The sequence below is a fragment of the Lygodium microphyllum genome, chromosome 7 (genome assembly GCF_053477565.2).
Source record: "Lygodium microphyllum isolate KBCC chromosome 7, Lygodium_microphyllum_v1.1.10, whole genome shotgun sequence".
In the NCBI taxonomy this organism is placed as follows: Eukaryota; Viridiplantae; Streptophyta; class Polypodiopsida; order Schizaeales; family Lygodiaceae; genus Lygodium; species Lygodium microphyllum.
The window spans coordinates 66,880,449-66,903,685 of NC_141141.1; the positions used below are offsets into that span (position 1 = coordinate 66,880,449).

At 42.2% G+C, this 23,237-nt stretch overlaps 1 protein-coding gene across 4 annotated transcripts in view; it reads left to right on the forward strand.

Moving 5' to 3' along the window:
• The first annotated feature begins 3,137 nt into the window (after nt 1-3,137).
• The window catches only part of LOC148033545 (putative AMP deaminase), a 174,917-nt gene continuing 154,817 nt past the window's right edge, over nt 3,138-23,237 (forward strand). Inside the window, exons 1-11 of one of the 4 annotated variants that reach the window (XM_087681491.1) lie at nt 3,138-3,535; nt 3,749-4,206; nt 4,450-4,667; nt 4,863-5,070; nt 18,847-19,025; nt 19,531-19,582; nt 19,668-19,795; nt 19,902-20,081; nt 20,217-20,284; nt 20,377-20,519; nt 21,091-21,152. In XM_087681491.1, coding sequence (XP_087537617.1) covers nt 3,801-4,206; nt 4,450-4,667; nt 4,863-5,070; nt 18,847-19,025; nt 19,531-19,582; nt 19,668-19,795; nt 19,902-20,081; nt 20,217-20,284; nt 20,377-20,519; nt 21,091-21,152 — 1,644 coding nt within the window. In that variant the 5' untranslated portion in view covers nt 3,138-3,535; nt 3,749-3,800. Of the gene's footprint in view, nt 4,207-4,449; nt 4,668-4,862; nt 5,071-18,846; nt 19,026-19,530; nt 19,583-19,667; nt 19,796-19,901; nt 20,082-20,216; nt 20,285-20,376; nt 20,520-21,090; nt 21,153-23,237 lie in introns of all 4 variants that reach the window. The other 3 variants (XM_087681492.1, XM_087681490.1, XM_087681488.1) reach the window with 3 other exon arrangements.

Genomic DNA, 23,237 nt, shown 5'->3' on the forward strand with positions numbered 1-23,237 from the left:
CATCAATACAATTGAGATAGGTAGGATAGTATTCTAAAAAGATGGGCAACCACCATGTGAGTAGCATTAGGACCTATCCCACATGATGAAAGCCTTGGACAACTAGGAAATATTGAGATAGATGTACCACATCTAGGTAGGGAGTCTCACATACAAAAAATATAGATAGTTGGGACAACCAGGTGTTGAGGTTGAGCTTTATTTATATGTAGTAGCCAAAAGGGTTTGTTGTGCAAGGCAAGTAATAGTTGGTATGTAAGCTCCACAAAAGCTTATATAGATTGAAGTAAGCTCTCAAGGAACGGTATCATAAGTTTGATGCTTTCATAAGTTCCTCAAGGCTATACTAGGAGTTAATGTAATTACTACTTATATACATGGAAAGATTGAGATAGTAGCCTTACAATCTTGACCCTTTATGTGGATGACATGCTACTTATTTCTGAGAAATCACTCATGGATGTGGATGTATTGAAAAAAAGGTTGTATGAAACCTCTAAAAATAAAGACTTGGGAAATATAGCTCACATTTTTAGTATGTTGATTATGATGGATACAGACATGAATCTTTTCTATCCCTCTCAAAAGAATACACTGGGAAGACACTTGAGCATTTCAATATGGAGAGGGGAAAGGCTATTCGTGACTTGTTGCCTCCATATTTGAAATTTAGCTAAGAGGATAGCCCTAAGTCAGCTCTACGAAGAAGGTTAAAATGGCCAAGGTAGCCTATGTACTTGCGGTTGGTAACTTGATGTATGTTGTAGTTGCTACATGTCTAAACATTGGTTAGCTTGATGTATGCTACGGTTGCTACACATCCAAATATTGTTATGGTTGCTATGTGTCCAAATCGATTGTCTAAGTGGCATCCAATTAGCATGGAATCCTATCTTTCATGCGAACATCATGCACATTGAGGTGAAGTGTTACATCATTAGGGAGGTGCTTACAAACAATAGCTGAGCTTTTTAAGATTCATACATATGAGAACACTATAGATCTTCTTACAAAGAGTTTATCTTCCAAGCGCTTTGCACACTATAGAATGTCAATGTGTATTGGAGAGTATCTTCACTCATTATTCTCCCTTAAAGGCATATATGGCATTTAAGTGGGACATTGTTGGGGTAAAGGCCAATGGCCAAAGGCTAGGTGAGTGCCTCTTATATTACTGTACATTGTACAATCATATATAAGTGAAGGTAATGAAATACAAGGGTAATCAAGTACCCATAAAACTTTTATGTGATTTGCTGTCCCTTGCTCTCTCTCTCTCTCTCTCTCTCTCTCTCTCTCTCTCTCTCTCTCTTCTCTCTCTCTCTCTCTCTCTCTCTCTCTCTCTCTCTCTCTCTCTCTCTCTCTCTCTCTCTCTCTCTCTCTCTCTCTCTCGACAGTCCACCATCGTTTTGTCTCGAGCTAAAAGTCTTTGTGTTTAATTTGGTTAGATTTGTTTCAAAACTCCATCCCAAGGTATTATTTGTTGTTTAAAAGACACATTACATTGAGAATTGGCAATGAGTTCATATGTCCCTTGGCCTCAGAGTAAGTTCTAAGAATGCCATGTTATTTTTCGGAATTCACATTTGTTTATGATATTGACCATTTTCTCACCCTACATAAGACTTTGAGCATTGCTCTACTCTTATCTTTACATGCTTTTGTGATAACATCACCTCATTCCTTAAGCGCAATGTATTTTTTATTGAAATGGTTTCAAATATCTTATTGGTCGAACCTTTTATATCAACTAAGGATAATGATGATCTTCCTAACTTGTCATCTTTAAGAGTTTTTAACTAGTTGTGCTTCTGTCTCACTCTCACCACTCCGATGAGTGTTTGCATCTTAATATAAGTGCTTCTTTCAATATTTCCATTCACAAAATTTAACTTTAGTTATGCAAGCATTTGTAACTTTTTTTGTACCTTTCAAACAACTAACAACACACATACTTCTTGTATTACTATTTTATTTGTATGCATGCATAATCACTTGTTTAAATGCATAAATATCTCCAAATAACATTATTTTAACATGCATGCCAACTTATGTATACTTGAAACACTATCCCATTTGCTTTTTATCTTAGCCACTTTAGAGCTTTAATGCACCGTTACATATACTTCCACCTACTTATTATGTTTGACATTCACTAATGCATGATTATGTTCTTCCCATCTAGTTATTATATTTGCCATTCACTTTTAGATGATTTTTCCACATTCACTAAGCCTTTAAACTTACCCTCTACCTTTACCTTGTAGGTCCTTGTCATTACATGACCTTGTTGAAATGGGGATTGGCTAGGAGAAGAAATACGATTGGCTCTACTAATAAAATTTTTGCTTTCCTTTTGATCCTTCATTTTCTCCTCCAATGTGATCTCTCTATTTACTTCATTGTTGGTGAGAAAGTTTCCTTTTTCTCTCTTTAAGCTTGTGATGCTGTTCCACACTGTAGAAATTGATGCCTTTATCTCATTTTCATTGAGCACACGAAGTTCAACTTTGGCAATATCTTATTGATTGTAACACCCACCTCTCACTTAGAGGTGCAACATGGCTGAGTTGTCCAATTGCAAGTTTTGAACATTTGACTTCGCATGAGTCACACACACTCCTAGCCAATCGACTTGGTGCTTGTTGGTACACAATTACTTGTGTGCATGTGGAGGTAGCTAAAATGAACACACACATAATGCCTAGTTCTTTCATTATTGGTATGTTGTAAAATAACACTTGTATTGACTTTGATCTAGCTAATATGCACCATGTGTGCTATTGACTTTGTTTTAGCTAATATGCACCATTGTTTGAGAAGCAGGGTAACAAAATGTAGTGAATCTTGGGGGAGATTTTTCATTTTGAAAGTTTGAGCATGTATATGGGTTAGATTTAGAAGACTAAGACCTATTAAAGGATCCCGATGTTGTATATCATGCTTGTGAGATTAGCAGAAGGCCCTATTCCTAATCTATTTCAGTGGCAAGCAAGATGGCAATTTTCAGCAAACAATACAATGACAGCCAAGTAGTATTCTAAGAGATACTTCTTGAAAATGAAAGGGTACTACTTAATGGACTCTGCCTTGCTATTGGCTCCTTTTACCCTAGTGGAATGTTCAAAGGGTTTTATGAGAGGGACAGAGAAGAAGAGAGCTATGAAGTGTACTAGGTAGGTGAGAGAGAGAGAGAGAGAGAGAGAGAGAGAGAGAGAGAGAGACGTAGGTTTGCCCTCAAAGGAACGCGAGAGAGAGAGAGAGAGAGAGAGAGAGAGAGAGAGAGAGAGAATATACATGCAACTGACGCTAGAGCTTTGAGCAATTACTGAGTCTGGACTTCTGTGTAAGGCACTTGATGCTGATTCCAATTAGGCTGCATGCTTTCTCAATCTGTGATCATTAGCCATGCCAATCTCGAGCAAACATCTGAAGCTCATTGTTTGCACATCTGCTTTGATGATTCTGGATCATAATCAGTACGCTTATTTGTAATGCTTGTCCAGCTTGCTCTGATCTCCTCCATGCTTTTAAGGTCCTCTTTTGCAGTTGTTATTTGCAAATAATTCCTCCTTTCTCTCAGAGACAATGCTGCATTTGTTTGTTTTTCCTGCCCATGCGATTTGCATGCATGTGAAAAATTGTCAGGGATTTCCCCCCATCGTGTTGGATATCAGCTAAGTTTTGTTGAATTCGAGTAAATGTGCCTTCCTTTCATGATTATTGTTTTTCCCTCCGCATCCAGCAGTTTACCTGTGAGAAACCTCTCCGTTTGAAGTGCATGCAACAAGTCTGTGATCATGGATGCTCCATCCAAATTGGGCTCTTGGGCTTCATTAGCTGCAGCAGCTCTCGTGGGAGCCACAGTGGTTGCTATCTCCGCGTTTTGGCTTCACAAGCGAGTGATTGATCAACTCTTAGATGGTTCCCATCAGCCTCACAATGGACCAGCAAGCAATGGTCCCAAGACACATGAGACCAAATCACACACCAAAGTTCGCCGAGGGACATCCCCCAATCGACACCATCGTATCAGAAGTCGTTCCATTAGCAGGGACAGGTCCAATTCAGCACTTAATGATGTTTCATCACATGGAAGTGATGTTCTCAAGTCCCAACGTACTCATTCCAATGTCAAGTCGCCAGAGCAAGATGCACTAAACACTATCCCAGCAGGGCTTCCTCGAGTTCAAACACACAGGGAAGGTGTAATTCACTGCATGCCTTTGCCCCATATCGTATATTTTTGGCTACCTGGCTTCCTCTCTATTTATCTCTGTGTATTCTGTACAGTGGAACATGATATCAACCTTTATGTTTAGAAATTGTTCTTTTTTTTGTTCTGCCCCCTTCTTCTTTTGTTTGGGGAAGGGGGGGAGGGGGATTTGCTGGGTGGGTTTGCATACATGGCTATTAAGATTGAAGTCTAATAATTGAAGTCCTGAACAGAAAGCTACATCAGTGTCACTCACCTAAGTCCAAGCAGACGAGGTGGTGGTCCTTTTTCTGTTATAAGAGCCACAACTCCCAAATCTCCTGGTGGGGCGTTTGACAATGTGGAAAATTCTGATGAGGAAGACAATGAGATTGACCAGGATGAGCAGGCTTTTGGTTATGGTGAGGAAAATGGAGACGCTCTTCAACCTGAGGCAACTATCCCAAATAAGGTACATATAATGAAGTGAAGCTATGTATAAACTTGCATCACTAAGGATAATGCAGTTAGTTGGCATTTTTGGACTTTTAGTGATTGAATCACATCTATTTATGCTGCAGTTCATGTTTCTTACTTGTTAACTACGTTAAGTTCACCCCCCCTTTTTTTTCGGGTGGCTATGGGAAAATGGTTTGGTTTGGCACAGGAAGAGGGCATCAAATCCTCAGGTGCTAGTGCTGCGCCAGCTGATCTTTCAAATAAGTCAGGAGAAAAGACGGGGAATCATATAGTTAGATCACACAGCATATCTGGAGATATTCACACTATTCATGCCTCTGATACAGTAGCTGCTGATATCCTTAGGAAAGAGCCAGAACAGGAAACATATGTACGCCTCAAAGCGACTCCAATCGGTACATCTTGAATCACTCCCGTGCGTTGCTGATGGCAGTGGGATTTTTGGTCCATCTTTGTGTCAATGTGAAAATGTCAGTGAAAATGTGGTTTTCCCAAACTCGATTCTATGCCAATTTCCAAACTAGTTTTGGCATGCAAAGGCTATGATGCATCCGACTTTGCAGCACTAGCAGGGAAGTCTTCTTTGTTGTTTACGAACAAGTTGATTGCAGCTGTTGACCTCAACTGGATAGTTTTATGTATTCTAGCTTAAAATAATATATGTCTAGCTGAGGTGCAATAGTTTCGGAAGCAAACATAAACTTTTGAGTTGCTTTTAATATTGTGATGCTAGCTCAAAGATCATGGAATCGGGTGTATGCTGACCAGTTCAATTATTAACCACAATAAAATTAGCAAGCTCTCTAGCTTCATCGGGTTTAGTCAGTTCTCCAAGTTCAGCTGAGGTGAAATGGTTTTGGAAGCAAATATCAGCTTTTTAGTTGCTCTTAATATTGCCATGCTAGTCCTAAAATCTTGAAGAAATCTTTTGAAATAATTGGTATATGTTGGCCAGTTTAATTATCAACCGTAATAAAACAGTGAGGTTCTCTAGCTTCATTGGGTTAAGCTAGTTCTCCAACTTGATTGGGTTAGTCTGAAGATGTCCTCTAAAAGAGGATCCACCACATATCAGTGTTAGAGAAATCATATTTGGGTCACGTGCAATGCATTTCTTTTTGATGCTTATTCAGCATGCTGATACTTTGTCGGCAGAGGATTTAGTACCTTGGCATCGGGTGGTCTCTTTAGTGAACCTGCCCTGATTTTTGTACTCCTTGGTGTTCCTTTCTCATGTTGGTTGTAAAAGGGAGTTGAGTTTATGCACGATGACCTAGAGTCATCCTGCATCTTCCAATCATGTAATCTTGTATGTTTTTCATAATTAATACCACTAACTTTTACGGAAAAAAGAAATCATGCCATTGACATGTATCTTCTTAATGGACATGCATGCTTGTTCATGATTGAATTGTACACTGGTACTAAAATTTTAAATCTGTCAATAATCACATAATGTACAAATAGAGTTGAAACAGCCCCACTGGAGACTTATGGTCTTGTAAAGGGGATATCAAACATGGAATGGCTCTTCACCAATGACTTGGGAAAAATGGCTATCACATCTTTAAAGCACTTACTTGACTAATTTGACACAAATTGTTGGTATGCAAAACTTCTTAAATATTTTGAGCAGCACAGAGGGTCTCCCAGCATTTGAAATGATTTATACTCCCTATTTTGGGATGTTGCAATGCAGGGAGCTAGTAGGCTGATCAGGCTAGACTATGGCTCTACATGCTTGGTCATAACTACCACCTTAGAATATCCTTCATGTTTTTGAAGCATTAATCAGTTTTCTTAGTTAACCCTTTAGCACATGTTTGTTTCATGCCTTTAGAGCATATACACGAAAATAAGTGAAAATAAATTTTTGTTTCAAACAAAGTGAACAAGACCAGCCATGGATAAAACCACCCTGTACCAAGCCATGGCTCGGGGCCAACATTGCATTATGCCAAGCCAAAAACCACTCTTAATTGTCCGTCTGACATTGAGCAAGCGTTCTGGACTGGAACTATTGATATCGAGTGTTGCCTTGGATAGGTTGTTTGATACCAAGCAAACTTGCTCTGGACTGGAACTATCAATACCAATGGGCCAAAAACCACCCATATCTAGGATTGGGTCTTCCAATATCCACAGATGTCAGGCCACACAGGTTTCTATCTTCAAACTAGGACTAGCACGAGAGTGTTGAGAGCCTCTAGAGAAAGGGAGCACTGCCTATTGATATGTAGAAGTATTGGAATGCTAAATTGCTTAATAGTTTTAAGCAACATGGACCTGGATTCACTGGCCTCTCAGTACGTGTAATGATTTACACTACCTACAGTTGGATAATTGGAGGAAGTTAGTAGGCTGATCATGCTAAACCGGATGGCTCTACATGCATAGACATAACTGCCACCCTAGAGTAGCCCTTGCATCCTCAAAGCAGTGGTGGAGAAAGGGAACACTGATTATTGGCAACCAGAATTGCTTTTGTGGTCTCAATGACATTGTTGGAAATCTTTGGTCTCCATGGTCCCACCACCTGCATATGAAGTGTCCATGTCTTATGACAGGCAAATAGCTGGACCAGGCATCCCATATCGTCATGCCTTGCCCATGCGACTTGACATCATATGAACAAAAATTCTAGAGCTTTTTGTGCTTGCATTTGGTTAGACTGTCTTTTTCATGAATTGATAGGAGTGCTTTGTACATAAACCATCGGGCTCTGTATACATCTATATTGTTTGGATATCATGACATGCTATTTATAATTAACTCATATGAATGAAGTTGGTCTCAATTAGTAAAACTTTCTTTGTTTGCAATAAGTGTCTACTTATGTTATTGCAAAAAGCAGTGAATAGTGTAGAGAAATGATAGGCTTTGCAATGGAGACAATAGAGTGTACAACAAAATAATAACAAGTAAATGAACTCAAAAACATAGAGGATGGACAAATGCTGAATGAAGCAAATGATGATACAATGGGTGTGAGAGCTCTATGTCTCAACCGAGGCTGAGGGGTGAACCAAGGAGTCAGGTAGAATGGCTTGAGAAGACTACATCGTCCCAGGTAATGAAGGAGGCACCACCTATGGAAAGAGTGTGCACTATGGAGGGAGCAAAACAGAGTCCTCCAAGCAGGGGGATGTTGAAGAAGACACTAGATGAATGTAGACAGCAGTGAAGGGAGCAAAACACAGCCCTTTGAAATGATGGAGTGACCTCTAGGGGAAGCAATAACAAAACACAAATGTATGTTGGCTGGGAAAGCCTCCCAGAAGGTGGGTAATCGCTCTAGAATGCAGGGGACAGGCTGCAGATGGAACAACTACTGAAAATCCAGGTAGCAGCCTGCTTTAGGTGATGGTGGCAGCTCTAGGTGGAGCAGAAACTCTTGATGATAGCTCCTATAGTAGGGCGGCAGCTAGCTTGTGATGGCAGTAGCAAGAGTTGATTGTGTGGGATTTCCTCTTGGGGGGATAGTAACATGGGCTGACTAGGTGGACTTTTTGTGAAGATATGCTAGGGTTTGCACCAAGGAAACACAGCATGTACGACCAAGATTGAAACACAAAGATTCAGACAGAGACAAGCAAAACTCAAACCCTAAATGTAAAATGCAAAGACTCAAATCTCAAACACAGAGAGAAGAAAACTTGAAGTGAATGAATGCTGTAAATGAATGTAAGAGTGTATAGAATGCACAAGGGTAGAGCAACGTAGTGTCAGAGAGTGACGCCCACCAGAGATGGATTCCAAGTATTGTGACCACTAGTCGGAATGCGAGAAACACCAAACGCTGATATTAGAGGGTTAGGGAAATAAGGCGACAATATGAGAGGTGTTTGCTGATGTAGATGGCTTGCTTGATAGGGAAAATGTAGGTACTACAGCAATCACTTGGTGGGAGAGATTGCAGTAGCCTGTCACCTGGCATCAGATGCTGAAAACACAGGCTGATCAGGTGCTATGATGATGCAACAGATGGAGAGCTCCAAACAGCAAGGCGATGGCTGAAAACAGTTTGCCTAGGGCTGGATAGTGATGGGTTGCAGTCGATGATGGCTAGATGGCAGATGATAGGTGGTTGATAGCTGAAATCTACACGGTAGAGTGAGAAATCTGCACCAAAGGATGAGGCTGAGCTCATCTATTTATAGATGTTAAAGGGTGCCCCAAAAAATTAGCGTTTTGGGAGACACCAAAACTCTCTCGACCCGTGCACCAAATTTGCGTTTTTCATTAATTAAGTGTGTTTTGGGGCTGTTTAAAAATACTAATCAGCTGTAAAGTGTGTTTTGGCTCAACATCCCCTCTTGGGCTCAAAACCGAGTCTAAAAGGGAAGGCTTGTAATGTTTACCCCAAGGCATTCCATCCCAAAGTAGCCAGGGCATCAAACAAAGGATGCACGTCGGCTGCCTAGTGGTTTACCAAGGCTACATAGGTGATGGTTATCTTACTAAGGGAGTCCAAGTAGTCACCCTAGAGAGGATAGGGCATTGGACAAAGGGTGCTCGTCGGCTGTCCAGTGGCCTACCAAGGCCTACAAAGGCGGATGGAATCACATTGAATGTTAAAAAAAAAAGTGGAAAGTAAATTTTAGGGGTGGTGGTTGATTAAGTAACAGTGACCTAGAAGACGAGAGTAGGGATGACACACCCAACACATCACAAAATAGTACAAGCTTAGCCAACCACTCCAGGATGTCGATGATGAGGAAAAGGTGATGAAGTATCATGTGAATAAGAATGGTGGTGTAATCCGCCAATGGAAACATCTTAGGATCCGTCTAGTGGTGCTGTGCACAATGAGATGCATAGTATACTACATGTTGCCACTTGGACAATGTCTCTTGTGGAAAAATTGTTTGCTTGCCTATGTGTCCTAGTACAAAGATGATGAAATCATGCAATGCATAGAGGAAGGTACAACAGGGGGAAAAGGCCAATGTCGAAGACAAGTGTTGAAACCTGCAGAATATCAAGAAGGGTAGGAACCCCCTCTCAACCTGAATGTTGATACCGAAGAAGAAAGAGGAGCCTGAGGATGTTGGTCTTCATCTAGTGTTGAGACCCATGTGGATGAAGATGATGAAGGATTCCTACTGGAAGAGCAAAGATAGAAGTCATCACCATGATAGCATCGAGGGAGATATTGCATAATCCCCCGCGGGAGGGGAAGCTGCCATGCTGGTAGAAGAGTAAAACTCCAAGTAGATGAAACCATGAAAGGAACAATGCGTATCTCTTATCTCCAACTCGGAAAGGACTGGTGCAAGCTTGCATGTTAGCCTTGCATTGAAATACAAAACCTTGCAAAAGAGATCAAAATTTGCAAGCACAGATGCAAGTAGTGAGATGCTCCAAAAAACAAAATTGAAAATAAAATAAAAGAAAGCAAAGCTAAGTGCAATGTAATGAGTATATAGGTATGCATCGAAAGTGTGAAAAGAAAAAGGCTAGGTTTGTGGCCTACATCACGTATGGTGAGGTGGGAAATTGGTCCTAGAAGGTGTAGTAGATATCTTAGGAAAGGATGCATAATTTGCAATAGGTGAGTCACTAGTAGACCAATCAACCAATCCTTAAATAGTAGTGAAAGAGATAGGCTGTTGAGGCTGTTTGCATGCCACATGTCTAGTAGCCATTGGGGCAAATGGAGCAGATAGTCTAGCAGCAGGAGGCATAGCCCCACTGGACTGGTTAGTCGGAGTGGAGGTAGTTGCAACAGTTTGTTGTGGTTTTCTAGGAGGAAGACCTTGAGCCTCGGTACGACACTCCTCGTCCACATGGCTCAACCGCTGGTAGTGTGCAAAGTCTATTTTTCTCAAGAATTTGCTGCCAAAGTGGTATCACCCTTGTTTTGGCTTGCCTTTGCATCTTGCGAGTTCTTGCCACTATTGGTTTTCCCTCCTGAAGAAGAGGCAACCAACCCTCGCCCCTTTGAATGGATGTGTGTTGAGGACTTCTTGTGAACTTGATTATGCGGCCTCATGTAGTGCAAGAATTTACACTTCAACTCGTAGAAGGTCGGCAATCTAGGTAGTGAGATAGTGTGCTGGATAAAATGGAAGTATTTGTCGGGCAACTTGTTCAAGACGAACCTGACATGATTGTCATTTGACTTTAGGGAGTCAATAGCGGAAAACTTGGCTTGTAAATGCTGATACTCAACCAACTTGACTTTAAGATCATCCCCTTTCTCAATGGAAAACTCTTGAAGCTCAAAATCGAGGTTGATACATCCAGTGCGATCTCGTGCCGCATAGTGGTCAATGAGATGACTCCAATACTCAGATGTGAGGGAAAGATGCTGTGATTGAGAGTGGAATTTAGGAAGCAACCCTTGCATTAACTCAACATTGGTTGTGGCATTGTGGACTCTCCATTGACGAATGTGATCAGGAGATCATTCCCTTTCTGAATGGAAAACTCTTGAAGCTCAAAATCGAGATTGATACGCCAAGTGCGATCTCGTGCCGCATAGCGGTCAATGAGATGACTCCAATACTCAGATGTGAGGGGAAGATGCTGTAATTGAGAGTGGAATTTAGGAAGCAACCCTTGCATTAACTCAACATTGGTTGTGGCATTGTGGGCTCTCCATTGACGGATGTGATCAGGGTGAGCTAATCAAGGGTTCGCCCGGTACCAATGATGAGGTCCCAAAGTCCCTGAGATTCGAGCACTTGCTGCATGAAGTTTTGACCAAGTGGTGAAATTCGATCCGTTAAAATGAGTCTTATCTGTGAAGGCATTCTTGGCTGTTGCAACTAGAGTGGTAGTGCTAGGAGATGGAGATGTGTAATGGGGGTAGGGTGGATAGGGAGATGCAGTGGAGCACATTTGGAAAGTAATCCTAAGGCACCCACCATGCATACGAGAAGTGTGCATAGCGGATCCAAATGTGGGTAAGGACGGACTAGGTATGGGCATGGTAATTGCTTGTGGAGCCCAAGATGGAGGGATAGGGGCATGGGGAGTAGAGGATGGAAATCCCTGTGTAGGAGTGACCCAAGGGATGTGTGACAAAAGTCCATAAGCAAAGTATTGGATATCCCAATATCTAAAAGGTCGCGTGGGGGGTTTGTTAGTGTTTGAGGTTAGTGAGGGGTACCCCCATCACAACCATCCCAAAATGGAAGGACGTGGTAAAGTGGGGGTGTGTGGAAGGTACAGTGTTAAAGGGCGGCATTCCCCCTAATGATACACCAAGAGGTGAGTAAATGGAGGATAGGTAGATGGTAGAATGGAGAAAGAGAAAGTACTAGGAGTGGAGATGGAAGACCCAACACCTAGTGTGCTTTGAGTAGAAGTGGAGTGTAATCCAAGATTTTGGAATGAAGATGTGAGTAGATCAGAATGTGGAGAAGATAGTGGTAGGATGGGATGGAGTTGAAAAGTGTGATTTACTCGCTCAAATGAAATACATGGTAGAGACATACTTGATGAAGGGTATTTGCTTTGAGAGCCTCCTCTATTAAAGTTACGTATTGAAAACCATCCGGCTCATGCATACCAAAAGGAGAAAAAAGAGAGTGTTTTGGCTCATACGACTCAAAAGGATTATATGAACGTGACATAAGGCCTGGCTGTGATAAAGGAGATGGATCGCCAGATGCATTGAATGTTGTGGTCCCTTCAACATCCGGGAGATGGCCAGTCTCACCATTCGGTCTAGGCATAGTAGTAGCACTCATTGGAGCAGTGTAAATCGAATTGTATGTAATGCACAAGTACTCCTCAAACTCTTCATTTGTAAGATGACCAAAATGAGGAGAAAAAGATAGTAAAGGTGAAGGTTTATCTACCTTCTCCTCAAGATCATAATGCCTTCTCAAAGCCTCCAATGATAGAGAATCTTGATAGGGCATTAGAGAATCAGAAGAAGAAGGTGCTTGAGACATTATGAGTTAGAATCGAGTCGTGTGTGTCTTGCACAAAGACTAGCCTCCATAATCACCTGAAGATACTCTTTAGAAGAGCACTGACTTTGATACCATGTGATGGTATGCTAGGGTTTGCACTAAGGAAACACATCATGTACGACTAAGACTGAAACACAAAGATTTAGACAGAGAAGCAAAACTCAAACCCTAAATGCAAAATGCAAAACACAAAAACTCAAAAGTCAAACATAGAGACAAACACAAAGAGAAGAAAACTTGAAGTGAATGAATGCTGTAAATGAATGTAAGAGTGTACACAATGCCTAAGGCTAGAGCAATGTAGTGTCAAAGAGTGATGTCCACCGGAGATGGATCCCAAGTGCTGTGACCACCAGTCGGAGAGTCAGAGTACGAGAAACACCAAACGTTGATTATTAGTGTCAGGGAATCGAGGTGACAGGAGGAGAGGCCTTTGCTTATGTAGATGGCTTGTTGGATAGCACAAACACATGTACTGTAGCAGTTGCTTGGTGAGGGAGATTGCAGTAGCCTGTCGCCTTACACCAGATCCTGAAAACGCAGGCTGATTAGATGCTATGATGATGCAACAAATGGAGAGCTTCAAACAATAAGGCAATGGTTGAAAATAGTTCACCTAGGGTTGGATAGTGATAGGTTGCAGTTGGTGTCATGAGGACATGTATTTTTGAAACCTCACTTAACATGTGGATTAATTTTTAATCACATGATTAAGTAAATGTTGCACATGTGAGGTACAACTGGGGTTAAAGTAAATTTACGAGTCCGGGACCCGAAGACATCACGGGATGTCAAAGACAAAACTTACTATAAGTTATGCCGCACAAATACTTGGTGGTATCTGATGCCAGTTGTTGGCCTAGGTCATCCATTTGGCCATAAGTGTCAGTTGGTGACACTAGAGAAGTGACGCTTAATGGTACCCAACGCCAATCTGATGGTCAAAGATAGCGCAAAGACACTCGAGAATGGAAGTTGGCTAGCGAATTTAATTATTGGCCAGTCAAATTATTTTTCAAGGCACCAAAATTATTATTAGATTAATTTTTAGTATTTAAAGACTGAAAATTAATATTTAATTATGAAAAATGCTGGAAAAACCATTTGGGAAGTTTGTCACTTATCAAAAATGCCCATGCAAGACTGAAAAACGTCTTTAGAGATTGGAGAGGCATTTTTATAAATTCAGCCTGCAAGAGAGAGGGAGGAGAGGTTGCTGGTCTGATTTGCAGCCATTGAAGGACCTTTTGAGGCTGCCAAGGGCAAGAAAAGACCAATCAACAGCAAGAAACAACATCTACAGGCTGTTGAGACAAGGCAGCAATAGTAAATGACTGATTTTCTTCGGTTCTTTGCATCTACAAGTTGTTGTGGCAAAGCAACAACTGCATTTGACTGATTTTCAGTCATTCTTCGCAACAAAACTTTGAATTTTCTCTCTCTACAGCTTTCCCTCTCATCTCCTAGCCATTTCACAGCCTTGCTCGGAAGATCTCACCATTTGAGCCATGGAGGCTGAGAAATTTCAGATTTTTCTGCTGTAAACCCTCATTTGCAGTAGAAATCAGGGTTTAGCAGCAGCCTCAAGAAGTGTGCCAGAAATTGGAAGCTCCAAGACTTGGATTCAATAGGGCCGAAGCTATTTTTAGCCTATTCAAGTGAAGGGACCAGCAAATAATTGAATTTGGGGCATTTTCCATCTCTATCAAAGCAGGTGAAGGCCAATTGATTGCCGGAATCAAGGGGCAAATCAGATTAAAGACTTGCTAGTGATTTTGAATAACAAGTTGGAATACTGAAAGGGATTGGGAGAATTCCATTGTAAATCAACTTCTTCTTCAATAAAGCTAAAGAAATACTGAAAGGGGTGCCAATTTTGGGGTCAATCGGGTGTGCATTGTCCAAGATCAGTAGGTAAATTTGTATTTTCAGATTTGCACTAATTGTTTACTGCTGTAATTAAGTTGTCATCAAGGATTTACCACCCATCCATGGAAGGAAGGCTGATTTCAGTCGGTGATGGTTGGATAGCGGATGGTAGGTGGCTGATGACTGAAATTTGCACGGTAGAGTGAGAACTCTGTACCAAAGGATGAGGTTGAATGGTGGGCAGCCCATCTATTTATAGAAGTTAAAGGGTGCCCCAAAAAGTTAGCGTTTTTGGGGACACTGAAACTCTCTTGACCCATGCACCAAATTTGCGTTTTTCATTAATTAAGCATGTTTGGGGGCTGTTTAAAAATGCTAATAAGTTGTAAAGCGTATTTTAGCTCAACACTTGTTTGATTGCTGTGGCAACAATTCACCACTCTTGAAATGCAGGGGATAGGTATACGATGAACGGGAGAGCACTTGGTGAAGAGGAAGAGAGTGAGTTCTAGGGATACCCACAACATATCCTTTTATAGGGGAGTTTTGGGCATCTATCCTACTTTGCACAAATAAAGCCTTTAACATAGATAAAACTTTTTGGGGTTATACAAAGGCTCAACAACATGGTAAAGCAAAGTTCAGCAATAGTGGTGGAGTAAAACAAAATAAATCAATATAAGGCCTCTTAAGGTGATTTTGGGAGGATGGGGCAAGAAACCAAGCACCGCAGATCATAGTAGTTTTACAAGGTGATGTATTTGGAAGGTGTTGGGAATAAAGGGTCATTGTGCCTTTTACGGTGTTTGGGTGTGCACGCACCCATTGATGTACTCCTTGCTGCTTCCTTGAGTGCACATGCATTGATTGCAGATTCTGGTGATGACATGCACACTTGGATACTTGACTTAGGTGCATCTTTTCATGTCACACTACATCATTGGTGGTTTTCTGACTACAATGGTGGTGCATGTGGTGTTGTCCACTGGGGAATAACTGTGTATGTCAAATTGTAGGTATTGGCAGTGTGAAATTGGAATTTCAGCATGGCTCCGTATTTGTTTTACATAATGTGAAGCACATACCTTAGTTCAAGAAGAGCTTAATAAGCACAGGGCAGCTAGATGATGAAGGCTATCATACCACCTTTGGGGATAGCAAATGAAAAATTTGTAAGGGCTTTGGCATTGTTGCCAAGGGATTTAAAAGTGATACTTTTTATCCTTTGTATGTATCTAGTGTGTGTGACCATGTAGTCGCCATAACCGAGCAACCAAGTGTTTGTTTGTGGCGTAGCCAGTTGGGACACATGAGTCAAATTGGAATGAAAGTGTTTTCTTGTTTGGGTTATTTGCCGTATTTGAGGTATGTTGATTTTGAACAATGTGATCATTGTATTTATGGTAAGCATGCTTAAACGTCATATAAAAAATCTCTCTAAAGTCTTCACCCTTAGAGATGGTATATTTAGATGTATGTGAGATGCTAGGGTTATTTGTAAGGGGAAATAAGTATTTCATTACTTTTGTTGATTATGCCACATGCAAAGTATGGATTTATCCAATTCGTTGTAAAGACGGGGCCTTGGATAAATTTAAAAAATTCCCGGCACTTGCCGAAAATCGGACTAGCAAGACATTAAAGTGTCTTTGCTTTGACAATGGTGGGGAATGTGTCCAAAGCCTTTCAGGACTTTTGTAATAGCAAAGGGATTAAAAGGGAGCTCATCGCCCCTCACATTCCACCCTAAAATGGTGTTGCAGAGCGTATGAATAGCACGATTCAAGACAAGGTCCATACAATGGTGTCACATGTTGCTTTACCTCATGGATTTTAGGTAGAGGCTGTTATGACAACCATACACTTAATTAATCGGTCAGCAAACAAGTCTTTTGGGGGGGGGAGGGGGGAGTCCCTCAAGAAGCATGGTTGGGCAAGCTACCTTTGTATGCTCACATGAGAGTGTTTGGCTGCGAGGCATTTATGCACATTCACATGGAAGAACACAACAAACTTGAGCCAAAGTCTTGTAAATGTATTTTCCTAGGATATGGTGATGCAAGTGAAATGGGGTATAGGTTATGGGATCCCGAAAAAAGGAAAATTGTATGCAGTAATGATGTTATCTTCCGGGAAGATTGCATGCAAAAACTGCTTGAAAAGATTGAGGAAGTTAGAAGGCTTGTATTCTAGGAAGATGTACCAATAGGACAGCAAAGAATGCTCGTTGGACAGCAGCAAATACCTACTATAAATGGCCCTGAAAATGTAGGGAATGATGCTGAAAATGATCAGCAAGATATTGCCCATGATGTACTACAATTTCAGCAAGAACAAATGCCTTTGGAACAACCAGAACCAGCTATACAACATGCTGAACTTACAGAACATCAAGCTGTTAATGTAGATTTGCAGGCTGAACAACCATCAAATCTTGATCATTGGGTCCATAGGTCGATCAGAATGCAAAGAAAGCTAGATAGGTTTGTTCCTGGTGTCAATTATGTGGCTGATTATGTCATGTTGATAGATTGTGGTGAGCTGTCATGCTTCAAGGAAGCAATGGATAGAAAAGACAGCAAGAAATGGCATAAGGCTATGTTGTTAGAGATGGAATCTCTCATGAAAAATGGCACTTGGGATTTGGTGCATTTGCCTAAAGGGTAGAAATTGCTACCATGCAAATAGGTTTACAAAATGAAAGTCACTTCTGGTTTTTTGCTAAGGTACAAAGCATGATTGGTTCCTAAAGAGTACAAGCAGGAACATGGAATTGATTTTGATGAAATTTTTTCCCTTGTAGTCAAAATGATTACTTTGCGAACCATTTTGGGCTTGGATGTATCTGAAGATATGGAACTCATACAGATGGATATAAAAATAGCTTTCTTACATGGTGATCTAGATGAGGAGATCTATATGCAACAACTTAAGGGTTTTGTTGCAAAGGGGAAAGAGCACATGGTATGTAAACTCAACAAGAGTTTGTATGGGTTGAAACAGGCACCACGAGAATGGTATCATAAATTCGATACATTTATGCAATCTTAGGGATTCTATAGATCTCAAGTTGATCATTGCTTTTACACCAAGAAGGCAGCAGATGGTAGCCTTATTCTCTTATAGTTGAAATGCTTGCCATCCTCACACAACTGTGGACTTAATTAGCTTCAGTCATCTTCTTTCTTCTTCTAGCCCTTGGAAGAAGATAGGTCCTGCTGACCACTATCAACCTTAACAGCTCCTGCATCTCACAAGGTTGTGAATAGGTCCATAGACCCCTATAAACTGATGACATCCACATCTTCCAATTTGTTCATGTTAAGCTACCTTCAAGTTTAGCCTTTAGTTAATCTCAACTTATGGGCTGATTTCTTCGGTTCTCATACAGCCACAAACCAAAATCCTAGATACTTTTCATCCTAAATCAATCTTGTATTCCTCGCTTTTCTCACCAATATCCATTAGCCTTGCCCCATCATCACCATCTGTGCTGCATTTTCTGCCCTGCCCGCTCCATTGTCATCATCCTGGCATGGCTGCTGCTGGTCATCTTATCTCCGGCCTGGGCATCACCTTTGTCAGCTGGTCTTCACATGTAGACTGCCTTCATTTTCGGTTGCTGTTGCTGGTTTTCATCTCAGCTCCTAGACATCAGCTTCCTGAGCTGGTCCATCAGATTGCCTGTGTTTTGGGTGGCTGCTGCTGCATTTCTTCTTGCCCTACTCCTTGTCAGAGAGCTGCTGAGTTTTGCTGCTCCAACCATGTTTCCTCAGCCTTGGAGACATTTACACATTTTGGGACTGCTGCATTTGCCTACTGCTAGGCTTATGTGTGCCAAAGGCCAAAGAAAAACTGTGTTGTTTCTTGGCCTAAAGCTGTTCACTGAATTCCTCCAAATATCTGTCAAGAAAGGCTGGGTGACCACTGTGCAGGTTCCTACCATCTTGATTCTTCCTTCATGAGCTTGCGTTGGCCCCTAGGGTGTGGATCATTAGTTTGCTACCCCATCCATAGGTAAAGGAGCGAGGCTGAGGTTAATTGTATTAGTTATTGTGGCAAGCTGAGAAGGGCTCATTGCATCTAGTCTTTCTCAAGACCGAACCTAAGAACCTTTGGATCTTTTACTTGCATGATTCATGAGAGGACACCATATTCATCCCTTACTGGCAGGTTCTCTTCCCTTTTGACCTTATGATATGTTGGCCATCTTTACTATCAATGTTCTTACTGCAATATGAAAGTTGCTTCTTTGTCAATACAGCCTCTTTTGTTGGGCATCTTTGTATTTCCTGCCTGCCTGCCTGTTCCTTTGGCTGCACATTTTTGTGTTCAATGTTTTAGTTATGACTTGTGATATATTAACTTTTGCAGAGGCCCCGTCTGCAGAGGAGGAGGAGGTATGCAAAATGATGCAAGAGTGCTTGTCTCTTCGTGAAAAGTATGTTTTCAGAGAGAAAATAGCACCTTGGTACGAAGAAGAGATTACAGATCCAAGTACTCCAAAACCAAATCCAGATCCTTTTCACTATGAGCAGGAGCCAACTTCAGAGGTAATTTTAGTTAGACATCACATGATGTTGCTTTTGTTCTTCTGTTAATTTTGTTGTAGTAAGTATGGAGTTGATACTCTGCATCATTATTCCTTAGTCTTTTAAGGCATGCTAATCATGTTGTGTGACCATGGCTGTATGCAAGAAGTAGAATGTGGAAGAGATTCTGGGTGTCATATGTAAGGATTAGGGAACAAGGTGCAAGTATGCAAATGAGGAAGAGTTTAATAAATGAAGATTCAAAGGTCCAAGGATCTTCTCATAGTACTCCATGATGTTCCAAGAACTTCTTGGGCAATTAGCTCTCTTTTTCTGTTTTCACATGTCAATGGTGTGAATTTATGGACATTAAACTGGAAATAAATGCTATTCATAGCTTTTGGATGTTCTTTGTTTTTTTACACGATTAAAGTGTAGATTTATGAAAATTCTCTCAGTGGAAAGAACTGCTATCTCTGGATAAAACATCGGGTTAATATGGGCTGGAATTTGGTTTGTTTTGCAGCACGTATTCCGAATGATAGATGGAGTTGTACATGTGTTCCAAAATGCGGAAGGTCTGAGATTTAAATAGCCTGCATAATTTTCAAACTTATTCAGTTTGTTGTCATCTTCTTCTGATATGTTGTCTTCTGCCTCCAGCGACTGAAGAGCTTTTTCCAGTGTTCAGTGCTATAGACTTTTTTACAGACATGCATCGGATTTTAAAGATAACTTCATTAGGGAATGTTCGGACTGTCTGTCATCATCGGCTCCGTTTGCTAGAGCAGGCATGCAATCTAGTAGTGATGTTTGAGTATTTGAAGCCACTATTGTCAATTTTAAGCTTAGCTAGTGTCGGGCTGCTGAATTGATGCTCTTGGCTTTCTGTAACAGAAATTCAGTCTGCATCTCATGCTAAATGCAGACCATGAGTTTTTAGCTCAGAAAAGTGCTCCCCACAGGGATTTTTATAATGTACGCAAAGTTGATACACACGTCCACCATTCCGCTTGCATGAACCAGAAACATTTGTTACGATTTATCAAGTCTAAGCTTAGGAAGGAGCCAGATGAGGTCAGTGTATGAGATGTGCAAGACAATGCTTTCTCCTGAAGGTTCCATTTGATTTGCTTGGATTCAGACGTATGAGATTGCTTAATGCAAAACTTGATTCGCAACATGATAGTTCATCTTTCTTGTGTGCATCAGGTGGTTATTTTTCGAGATGGCAAGTATCTAACTCTGAAGGAAGTGTTTGAGAGTTTAGATTTAACTGGGTAAGGGAAGCAGCATACCGCTATTTGAATGTGGTAATACCTTTGTAGTATCTTGTTATTATTATTTATTGTTTTCTATAATTCGTTATCAGGTATGACTTGAATGTGGATCTACTGGATGTCCATGCTGACAAGAACACATTTCATCGGTTTGACAAATTTAACTTGAAATACAATCCATGTGGACAAAGCAGACTGAGAGAAATATTCTTGAAGCAAGATAATCTGATCCAAGGTAAGGGATTGAACTTTCAACTTGGTGGCTGCTAACCAAATATGCCTTCAGGGTTAAGATATGTTTCACTCCTTATGATGTAGACAAATTTGAACAAGTATTCTCATTCAAAAGAAAATCAACAACATATTTCATGCATCAAAGCATGTGAGTGCATTGTACAGGCTTTTGTGTGCTAGCTATATACATGTCCTTTAGGTCAGGACATATCTTCATATTATGAGCACATGTATGTGCAGAGTTGCAGCACACATCAATGGTCAGGCTCCCTGCCATGCATGTACACACCCATACATGTATGCATCCTTTGCAATGATAGGTAAATGTGCCAATTATGTATTCAGATGCATTGCAAGATGCTTGGTTTGTGTTCTGCTGAATGTCTTGTGACCATGTGGAGAATGAAGTACCTGTATGAACTGCAACTCTTTGTTTGACTCTGCGTAGTCTTTTGATTAAAGTGGCAGCTGTTAGGACATTCTTTTACCCAAAGTAGATCTTCTTATATACAAGCTAGCAGCTATTCACCACTTTATCATTCTAGAACCACTCAATTCTTCTTGTTGTGCAGGTCGGTTTCTGGCAGAGCTCACAAAACAAGTTTTCCAAGATCTTGCTCAAAGCAAATACCAGGTTATTTTGTCAGATTTTCCAGTGAAGTTTAGTGTTCTGCTTTTGGAGTAAGTTAAGGGCAAAAATCAGTTAGCTTTGTCATGAAGGTCATGAGCTATGCTAATAATAACTAGCTTTAATATCATCTCTTCAGCATGTACTGTAGATGGCGACACAATCGAATTGCATGACAAGATCGCGAAAACTCAGTCGCCCGTCATCGCTAACTGCCGCTGCGTCCCCTGCTACCCCCGTCTCGTCCGGCGACTTGTTGCAGCGCCCCCCCCCCCCCCCCCCCCCCCCCCAAGCAGTCATCTGTCCCATTCAACTGGCAGCTCCAGGCCCCTCACCTGCGCGACTCCAATCTGGAGACATTAGTGCTCCATCATCATCAGAAAACAGAACAGAACCCCCCCATCGAGGTCGTTGGACACTCCCCATCGAGGGCCTAGCTGCGGGGTTGGCTCCACTCTGCGCTGCGCATTGGCACAATGCAGATCACGGAGCCAATCCTCATGGGCCAAGGGATCTTCATGGTTCGATTCACCTCTGTGGATGCAGCTCATGAGTTAGTAGAGAGCTCACCCTATGCCTCTACGAAGGGGGTCATTTACATGGTTCCTTGGTATAGCGGCTTCACAGTGGAGACATTTGCTCTCCATAACAGATTTCTCAGATATCCAGTTACTTTACTTTTCCCCGGATTGGCGGTGGTAGAGTACTGCCAGTTAGTGGAGGACTTTGAACGGCTCTTCGGCGCAGTTCTTCCTGCCTCCTTCCCGGATACAATGACAGCTACAGGAGTCCCAAAGGTACGAGTGGCTGTGAAAGACACAAAGAGTATACCAAAGTTCCTAGAGATTTAGGTAGGAGGTCACTCCTTTAGGCAGCAGGTCATTGTGATTGGGCAACCAGGGAAGTGCTTGCGTTGCCATGAGTTTGGGCATCAGGCAGCAGATTGCAGCGTTTCGGAACCAAGGCGGCTCCGTCAATAGGCTCGTAGATGGACCTTAACGGCTTCACACGGGTCCAGAGACGATAGCAAGGGAAACGGAAGGGGGGGGCCATAGCCAGCTCCCTAGACACAACCTCAGCAACAGCAGGGAGCAGGAGGGTGAGCGACGCCCCCCCCCCCCCCCCTCCCCCGGGCAGAGTACTCTGCAGTCCCCCCCTGCCCGTCCCACCCGGCGGGACTGCAGTCCCCCACATCCACCACCCATGCTACAGACTACCTCACCGGAGATCCCATAGTCCCCACACCCACCCCCCAACCTCCCATGGATCCCCCACTAACCCTGGCCCACAGCCCTCCCCTTCCAGGGCCACTAGTCCCTCCCCACACCTGCCACGTACCTCCGACCATCCCACCATCCCTTGATCTTCTTTCCCCCCACCACCTCCCTTGCTGAGTACCCCCCTTGATCTGCACCCGGTACAGGTGATCCCCCCTAGACCCACCCCCCCTTTCCATAGGAGGTGATGAGCCACACACGCCTACATCCTCCTCGCACCAGCAGCCTTGCCTTCCCCACACAACCATTAGCTTGTCTGCCTCTGCCGCTCGTTACACTTTTCCGAGACAGGCGCAGCTATTACCACAGGATTTCTTTCATAGTGGCCCATAGTCCTACCTGAGAGTTGCGGAGTGCAGAGAGTTTCCACTATCTCTAGAGATGGGAATCTTCGTGATTTGTAAGTCAAGGAGGGGCAAGGTCCATCTACTAGCATCACCAGATGGAACAAACTATGCTTTTTTCTTTCAGTCCTCCCACTCAGGGGATTGGATGACGACTGAGATAGAGAAGGAGGTGAAGAGTCAAGTGGCGGACCACATCTCCCTATGGATGGGAGAATGACTAGCAGTGTTTACACAGCAGTGACTAGGTTGCATGATGGACATTAACTGGTGGGCTGGTGCCGAGGTTCCATACTTGAGCATTATCTTTCGAGCCCCTCCATATAGTGGAGAGCTCCGATGGATGTGATCGAGTGGCCCCTGGCACACAGGCGGCTCGTTTCTACTACCAGTGTACAGAGTCACGACTGGCTGATAGATGCATTGGTAGTACCACCTGGAGCAACTGTCACCCCTATGGTCCGCCTGAG